Raw genomic sequence first — 9488 nt, 5'->3', positions numbered from 1 at the left:
AAGATCACTTTGTTGTAAGTCTTACTTAATAACTTATTCAATTTATAAAGAGAAAACGATAATTTTTACGTTTACTATGAGTTTTTAGAAATATATAAAAACTAGCTTATGCTCGTGACTTCGCCTGCGTGGACTTCATAAATTTCAAACCCCCATTTAACCCACTCAGGGGTGGAATTTCAAAAAATCCTTTCCTAGTGGATACCTTCTCTTTACCTACAAAGAACACACCCACCAAATTTCATGTATCTAGGACCAGCTGTTTAGATGTTTGATATATAAGTTAGTCAGGACTTGAAATTTTATATATATGGATACTACGTTAGTCAATAGGGATGACATTTCTTTGTTTACATATTTAATGACGTCACATCATGGCTGACAGCGTTTTCTGAGTTTCAAATAAAAATAAAAACTGTATTTTTTAAAATTGGATTTATATATCCATCCTGCGTTTTTAATAATTGTTATTGATATATTTCGTTGTCTTAAGCAAAATACTATAATAAAATATAATCATTTATTGGACGAAATTAGATATGAGTCAAGTAGCCTATTGTGATCAATATTCATAATCACAGACCAGACACATAATTAATGTCCTGTCTGTGGGCATGGCTGGATGGATCGTCGTATACGCCACTGACCTCTACTAATACACTGGACTTGCGATTGCCGACAACTTGATTTTAGGTCTGTTTTTTTAGGTTTCCGTACCCAAGGATAAAACGGTACCCTATTATCAACTATTACTAAGACTCCGCTGTCCGTCCGTCTGTCATCCCGGGTTGCCTTTGAGAATCTATGCCTTTGAGTTTCTTGTCAGAAAACCCCAATAAGTTATGAGGATGACCCGGGACCTCATGCTCCGCCGCCGAGTAACCGCGACTCCAACAGAGCAGTTAGTTTTTATTTCGATGACCATAGTTGAGATGTTAGTCCTTGACTGCGCTCTCATCCTGGTAAGCAATGGTCTAAAGATATAAGCGTTTAGAACTGGTTTGATAAAGCCACAGTAAAACGGACTCCTTGTAAGTTACGACAGGTCGAGATGGCAATTGGAGTATGAAACAGGGGGACGCCCCGCACATCATTCGAGCTATCCCACACCGGGTTTTGACACGGGGGCTGTGCGGGACGTCCCCACTGCGATTGCTATCTCAACTTGTCGCGTACCTACTATACTTATGTCAGTCAACAACTACTACAGTCAGTACTAATTGGTTTCCAAAATAGCAACGGAAAGGCGTCGGCGGCAAGGCTTGGCTGATAGGATGGCGACTAGGCACGGCCGCAGTCTCCCATCAGAACAGACATCTGCGGGTAATCGTACCAACTAACGCTTGCACTAATACCACGCTTACTACCACCACACCATGGAGGTCGTCAAACCTATAAAAACTACAGGTAGGTACCTAAAGAATATATCAAAAATAATACACAGGTTTTATTGTTAGTATATTTTAATTATTATTTCACATTAAATGATCTTTAGTCGCGGTAGTAGAGTTGCCCATGAACATAACAATATAGTCAACAAGCGCTGACCATATTATCGTATCGTTGGATCGTCAACGTTTGTAGGCCATAGTACTTCTCTATATATAAAAATGAATCGCTGAATGTGTTGCTGATCGAAAATCTCGAGAACAGCTGAACCGATTTCGCAAATTTTTTTTTATTATATTCCTTGAAGGACGAGGATGGTTCTTACGGAGAGAAAAATTTAAAAAATTGCCTGAAAAAGAATCGACTGGCGGTACGAAGTTCGCCGGGCCAGCTAGTCTATATATATATAAAGGAAGAGGTGACTGACTGACTGACTGACTGATCTATCAACGCACAGTTCAAACTACTAGACGGATCACGCTGAAATTCGGCATGCAGATAGCTATTATGACGTAGGCGTCCGCTAAGAAAGGATTTTTCAAAATTCAACCCCTAAAGGGGTAAAATATGGGTTTGAAGTTTGTATGAAAGTCTGTCAGTTTTGTAGTGTCGATAAAGAAGTTTTGTAGTTAATATTTTTGCAATTAGCAGTATGACATATTTTATTTATTAAGCTTATGTTAAAATATCATAGTTAAAAATCAAACCTAAGGGTGTAAAATAGGGGTTTAAAATTTGTGTAGTCCACGCGGACGAAGTCGCGGGCATAAGCTAGTATACGATAAAATCTAGGATATGGCCACGATATACACATATCATCATAATATAGGTATTATATGAAAAAGTGTATTAAAAAAAGATTCCGACGAATTGAGAACCTCCTCCTTTTTTTGAAGTCGGTTAAAAAGACATAGTATCAATGAATGACATTAAGTAATTAACAGTCACGCGCTCGCACTTGAAATCGAGTTGGCCGGTAACATAACAGACCAACTCAATTTCAGGCCAAAGACCAAACTAGTTTCAGAATATAAAAAACTACACTACTACCACTATGTTAGTTATTTGAACTAACACCGAAGACCCGATAGGCAGATCTTCTAATTTTATTACTATTGCTCGCGATTGGCGCGGCAATAGGCGAAAAACGATTATTCAACGCGATTTTTATTATGATGACCTTCTAACTGGAGCTGACACAGAAGTCCAGTTAGCTTACATTTTGAAGTCAGTTCAGACTATATTAAAGGATGGGTGCTTTAATTTGAGAAAATTCAGATCCAACTTACCTAGCGTCTTCCAAGACTCAAACTTAAACTTAGAAGACAATCTTTGTCTTAGCAATTCTACAAGTGCGTTAGGTTTGGGTTGGGATCCAAAACTTGACGTATTAAACTTTTCATGTCAGTCCCCTTCCGAACAGGGCGAAATTACGACCAAGCGCCAAATAGTTTCAAATACCTGTAAGATTTTTGATCCGCTAGGGCTTCTCTCCCCCGCGACCATACAATCCAAAATATTGATCAAAAATTGATAAGAGTTATTTGAACTAACACCGAAGACCCGATAGGCAGATCTTCTAATTTTTAGGTTCGGAGAAGGAACAATGAAACAACGTACTTTTCAGCGGAGAGTGTGTGTATGTAACGGTTTATTTTGACATTTCTAATATAGGTACAATTTCTGACCATAGATAATATTTAGGCACGATCTACACTAATTTCATAATATGCTACGTGTGCACTATCAACTTTTAATATGCGTTGACATAAATTCCCCCCTCTTAAACGTCTCGTTTAAGAAGAAACAAGCTCATCTGGAGAAAACAAAGGGCAAATGCTAGTCAAAGCCCTGCGCACCACTCCTCTCGCGGTTCGGATATCGGCGACTCTGGAGATGCCGTCAGTTCCTGGGAACAGAGCAGTGACTCTGCCGAGGCGCCAGTTGAGGGGTGCGATATTATCCTCTTGCAGCAGCACGAGATCTCCCACGTTCAGCTTTCCTCGGTTCGTGCGCCACTTGGTGCGTTGTTGAAGTTCGCTGATGTAGTCTCTTTGCCAGCGACGCCAAAACTGCTGGCGCACCTTTTCCAGCCTCGAGTAGCGGTCGAGGCTGTTGGAACTGAAGTCTTCGACATTAGGTGACGGCAGCGCAGTCAGCGGCCGTCCAATCAGGAAGTGTCCTGGGGAAAGAGGGAGAAGATCGTCAGGAGAGGCAGACATGGGATATAAGGGGCGACTATTCAGTATAGCCTCCACTTGCGAAAAAAGAGTACTTAATTCCTCAAAAGTCAGATTGTTATGTCCCAAATATCTTTTAATGTGATGCTTAGCGGATTTGATTCCAGCTTCCCAGATTCCCGCGAAATGTTTGGCGTATGCGGGGATAAAAGAGAATTTTATCTGTTCGTCAACTGCAAAGTCAGAAATGACGGGATTGGATTTTAAGAATTGAGTAATTTCTTTAGCAGCAGATACCAGATTTCGGCCGTTATCAGAGAAAATTTCGACTGGTTTTCCGCGCCTTGAGATCATTCTTCGAAGAGCGAGGACAAAGGCGTCTTTAGACAGGTCACTCACGGCTTCTAAATGCACGCATTTATAGCGGAAACAGATAAAAAGACATAAGTAGGCTTTAGAAGTTTTTGCACCTCGACCCTTTTTATTCAATATCGAGAACGGACCCGCGAAGTCAATGCCGACGGTCTGGAATGGAAATGCGGGCGTCACCCGCTGAGCAGGTAAATTTCCCATTAAGGGAGTCATAGTATGACCCTGGTGACGCCTGCAAATTACGCAATCGTGGACCGTGCGTCTAGCTAAAACTCTTCCCCCCATTGGCCACACAGCTTCTCTTATAGAATACAGTAGCGCCTGGGGCCCCGCGTGCAATAGACGCGTGTGCTCGTAACGGAATAATAACTTCGTCAGAGGATGTTTTCCGTCTAGTATGATTTGATGCTTCTTTTCGTATTTGTACTTGGACGAATCGAGCCTTCCTCCAACACGCATGACCTTATTTTTATCTAGGAAGGGACTGAGGGATGAGAGTTTGCTTTTTGTACTGATAGGTAAGTTTTTTAAAATACAGTTATATTCGTTCTGAAAGGAACTTTGCTGGCAAAAAATAACGAGTTGCAAAAACGATTCATTTAATTCCGATAACTTTAGGTTGCCCGTGCGCCTTGCGCCTGGGTTTCTACAATTATTTATGAATCTTAGTACATACGCGAAGCTGCGTTTCAATTTATTAAAGTTTGAATAGTTTTCGAATTTGAGCAATTCTGGTTCAATAGTAACTGTAGCTGAGTGAGTTTTTAATTCGGGTAAAGTTTCGTCGACAGCCTTAAGATTAATATTAATAGGCCACTGATTTTCCTCCATAAGTAGGAACTCAGGGCCGTTCCACCAGAGTTCGGAATTTTTTAAGTGAATAGCATCGATTCCCCTAGATATCATATCCGCGGGGTTCAGATCTGTAGGCACGTGACGCCAAGATGTGCCTTGTGTATTTTCGCAAATTTCCGCAACTCTGTTTGCTACGAACATTTTTAATTTGCTAGGACTCGTGTTGATCCAACTGAGTACGATGCTTGAGTCACACCAGTGTACGCAGTTAGATATAGGTAGGCGAATTGAGTCTAGGCACGCAACGCAAAGTCTAGCTGCGAGCTGAGCTGCGGACAACTCTAGACGAGGAATCGTCATAGGCTTCCCGGCCGGAGCTACCCTCGACTTTGAGCACAATAAATGAACGCTCGGCCTACCTGACGCGTCGATCGATTTTAAATAAATGCAAGCGCCGTACGCACTTATAGAAGCGTCGCAAAATGAATGAAGTTCGACTTTAACGTAATTATCACAGAGTACATTTCGCGGGATTTTTATCGTGAATAGAATGTCTATATTTGCTCGCGTTCGCTGCCACTCTTTTAATATATCGCTGGGGACGGGTTGGTCCCATTCTACCTTGAGGATCCATAGTTTTTGGATCAATATTTTGGATTTTATGGTCGCGGGGGAGAGAAGCCCTAGCGGATCAAAAATCTTACAGGCATTTGAAACTATTTGGCGCTTGGTCGTAATTTCGCCCTGTTCGGAAGGGGACTGACATGAAAAGTTTAATACGTCAAGTTTTGGATCCCAACCCAAACCTAACGCACTTGTAGAATTGCTAAGACAAAGATTGTCTTCTAAGTTTAAGTTTGAGTCTTGGAAGACGCTAGGTAAGTTGGATCTGAATTTTCTCAAATTAAAGCACCCATCCTTTAATGTAGTCTGAACTGACTTCAAAATGTAAGCTAACTGGACTTCTGTGTCAGCTCCAGTTAGAAGGTCATCATAATAAAAATCGCGTTGAATTATCGTTTTTATGGACCCATCTGTACACTCTTCACCTAGCTGATACAGGCATCTGGTACTCAAAAAACTAGCGCTGGCGAAGCCATAGGTCACGGTATTCAGCTGCAATGCACGAAGAGGCTGAGACTCGTCTTCCCTCCACAAAATCAATTGAAGATTTCGATCCTTCTCGTTAACTTCGATTTGCCTATACATCTTTTCGATGTCTCCGGTGAGCACGTATTTATGCAATCGAAATCTCAATATTATGGAGAAAAGAGAATCCTGAATAGTAGGCCCTATTAGCTGTAAACTGTTGATGCTAATTCCGTTACTAGAGGGCGCTGTTCCGTCAAACACGACGCGCAGCCTGGTTGATTCGCTCTTAGTCCTAAAAACTGCATGATGACACAGGAAATAGCCTGATTTTGAAGTAAATCTAGGAAGCTCGGAGCAATGACCTAGATCTAGGTACTCTTTTATAAAAGCAGCGTACTCTTGCTTTAGTTCAGGTTGCTTACGAAATCGCCTTTCTAGATTAAAAAATCTTTTCTTTGCTTGTCTAAATGAATCTCCTAAGGTCGTGGGTGAATCTTTAAGAGGTACTCTAACACAAAATCGACCTGATTCTAGGCGAGTAGTGTGAGTTTTAAAATGCTGCTCACATGCCTTCTCGCTATCGCTTAATAATAATTTTTGAGGCAACTCTTCTAGCTCCCAAAATTTGGCTATTTGATTATCCAAGCGATCGTCGAACGATTCGCTGGATGCAAAATTGCAATTAATTTGTTTAGGGTCACAATTTAATGAAATAGGACCGGAAATAACCCACCCAAATCGTGAGTTACACAGATATGGTTTTCCGTCACCTAATGATTTGACGGTGTTACCTATTACATCCCAGAATAGGTCGGCCCCTAAAAGCGCATCTACAGGCGCAGGGCTGCAAAAATTAGGGTCCGCGAGTTGAATGTTCTCGGGGAGACTAAATAGCTTGTATTCTATATTTATTTTTGGAATATTCGCCGTTAATTCTGGCATAATAAAACAAGACAAACTTGCATGATAGTCGCCTTGCAATGAGTTAAACCTAACCAAACACCTCTCGGTAACGTGATTATTTGAATTGTTACCTATACCTACGACGGTGAGATTAGTGGGTATCGCCTCTAAATTTAATTTTTCCTTGACGCGCTTTGTCAAAAGGCTAGACTGGCTTCCACAGTCTAGAAGCGCGCGAATGACTTCAGTCTTGGAGTTTAGAGGGTTCAGAACTTCTACCATCACGGTGGATAACATGACGTGAGAAGTTGCCTGCCTAGCTAGGTTCACACTAAGTTCATCGACGGAATTCTGAACTGTGGGTGCAGAGGGCTCCTCTGTGGGCTTGTGAAGCAGGGTAGAATGTGGTTTTCTGCACTCCCTACAACGACTCGAAAAGCATTGACGAGTTCGATGGTTTGACCTTAAGCAGTTCAGACATAGCTTCAGCTTCTGAGCCTCGGCTATCCGGAGTTCAGGGGTTTTGGCTAAGAATGAAGGACAGTTGTAGATTGCATGGTCAAGCTTGCAAACTACACAGCGAGCGCGATTTCTATCTGCATTATTGTATCCCGATTGAACAGCATACGAAAAAGATTTATTTTGTCTTATATTTTTGTTATAGTTATTACTATTGCTCGCGATTGGCGCGGCATTAGACGAAACACGTTTGTTTTGAGTTTTATTTTGATTAAATGATTCCAAAACATCTGCACGCTCCTTTAAAAACTTATGAAATTCATCTAACGTTGGCATATCACTCAACGAGTTTCGATGCTCCTCCCATTTCATACTAGTATGGCTGTCTAATTTAGAACTAACCATATGTATTATTAAACTATCCCACTTATCAACGGGCTGGCCAAGACTCGCTAACGCACGTAGATTTTTATTTACATTATCTACTAATGAACGCAATGACTGTTCCGATTCGCGGGACAGAGTTTCGATATTGAATAAGGCGTTGAGGTGATTGCTAATTAGCTGCCTCTTGTTATCATAACGTTCACATAATAAACTCCAAGCCTTCTTGTAGTTCAATGCACAAACTTCGAGATTGGATATAACACGCGCGGCATCTCCCTCTAAATACGAGTTTAAATAATGAAACTTATAGATAGGTAGTATGTGCTCGTTATCATGAATGAGAGACCGGAAAGTATCTCGAAATTCTAACCATTTAAAAACTGTTCCGTCAAATTTCGAGATTTGAATTAGAGGTAATTTGAACCCAATGCCTTGTGAGACGCCTAGTTCTTGCCCCGAAGAACTACTGTGCGCGTCTTCAAAGCACGGAACCTTCGAATTACGCGACAGAATGTCCTGAGCTAACGAAGTCACGCTGTCTAATTCATTTTCGATCTCCTCGCGAATATCTAGTTCGGCATCTAATGTATCCCCGCTTAACGATTCAATCTGACCTTGCACGTCACTAAACTCAGTAGCTAAGCACTCAATTTTACCTAATTTAAGTTTTAATTCGCCTAATTCCAATGAATCTAACACTGAAAGCTTATTAATCTTAGAAATATAGTTTTTAAATTTAGTAACGCGCCCTTTCACGCTGCTGCGTTTAATAATTAATTCTTTCAGAGACATATTGAAGCGTTATTATAACAGCTGTAGGTGAACAAAAACTGGTTTGTTATCGGTAGCCGCAAGATCGCTGCAAAATAATAAGTAAAACGTATATCTATCTATGACTAGGTACGTTACCTATGCACGTCGCTTGAAGTTGTCGTCCAACCGATGAACATGAACCGGTTTCCAGTCGTCCGCGCAGCTCCAATAAGTGCACGCGCCAGTTAAAAATCGTATGAATTATGATAATATGAAGTAATGAGTAGGTAGGTACGGCTAATGCGTAACGGATGAAGTGACGAATAACGTGCAAATTTTGAATTTTGTGATTGATTGTGCAAAGTGGTATGGCCCTTTGAATAGTGCGTGAAGTACGGATGATTATGGAGCAATGGATGTATGAATTAGGTGGCTGTGAAATGGAATTATGGATGTTTGGATGAATGTGTTGTGTTTTATGTGGGATAGGACACTTATCTGAAATATTGGTCCGGCCTCGTTGTTGCCGGCGTAGAAAGTGCTCCCTCTGTCTGAGCCCAAATGCTGCGGGTCCGATCAGCGTCCCGGCGATGGCTTCAGACGTCTTCTTGCGTTGAGCCTGATGCTGCGGTACGATTGGCGTCCCGGCTGGCGTCAACGATGGTTGCTTGCGTTGTGCCTGATGCTGCGGTCCGATTGGCGTCCCGGCTGGCTACAACGATGGTGATTTGCGTTGAACCTGATGCTGCGAAACGATTGGCGTCCCGGCTGGCGTCAACGACGATGATTTGCGTTGAACCTGATGCTGCGAAACGATTGGCGTCCCGGCTGGCGTCAACGACGATGATTTGCGTTGAACCTGATGCTGCGAAACGATTGGCGTCCCGGCTGGCGTCAACGGCGATGATTCTCTCGCTGGATGGCTTGGCTTCTTCCTTCTCAGGTGTCCTGTCACGGTCGCCACTATGTTAGTTATTTGAACTAACACCGAAGACCCGATAGGCAGATCTTCTAATTTTTAGGTTCGGAGAAGGAACAATGAAACAACGTACTTTTCAGCGGAGAGTGTGTGTATGTAACGGTTTATTTTGACATTTCTAATATAGGTACAATTTCTGACCATAGATAATATTTAGGCACGATCTACACTAATTTCAT

General features: G+C 41.8%; 1 protein-coding gene across 1 annotated transcript; it reads right to left on the bottom strand.

Annotated features, from left to right (window-relative positions):
* Nucleotides 1–3104: 3104 nt before the first annotated feature.
* On the bottom strand, nucleotides 3105–9356 carry LOC117992699 (uncharacterized). Its single transcript, XM_034980408.2, has 2 exons — nucleotides 8234–9356; nucleotides 3105–3571 (listed from the first exon to the last, which is right to left on the bottom strand). Exons 1-2 carry the CDS (start codon nucleotides 8367–8369, stop codon nucleotides 3186–3188), a joined length of 522 nt encoding a protein of 173 aa, XP_034836299.1. The 5' UTR covers nucleotides 8370–9356; the 3' UTR covers nucleotides 3105–3185.
* Between the last annotated feature and the right edge of the window lie 132 nt (nucleotides 9357–9488).

This window comes from Maniola hyperantus, chromosome 22 (genome assembly GCF_902806685.2).
Source record: "Maniola hyperantus chromosome 22, iAphHyp1.2, whole genome shotgun sequence".
Lineage (NCBI taxonomy): Eukaryota > Metazoa > Arthropoda > Insecta > Lepidoptera > Nymphalidae > Maniola > Maniola hyperantus.
This window is presented reverse-complemented; position numbering and strand designations above follow the sequence as displayed.

What these genes read in the sequence shown, in the direction of transcription:
- LOC117992699 (XM_034980408.2), bottom strand. Translation starts at nt 8,369, where the DNA reads ATGTCTCTGAAAGAATTAATTATTAAACGCAGCAGCGTGAAAGGGCGC. An exon ending in CGAATTAAAACTTAAATTAG is followed by an intron (nt 3,572 to 8,233) that starts GTAAAATTGAGT and finishes CTCTTTCCCCAG; the next exon opens with GACACTTCCTGATTGGACGG.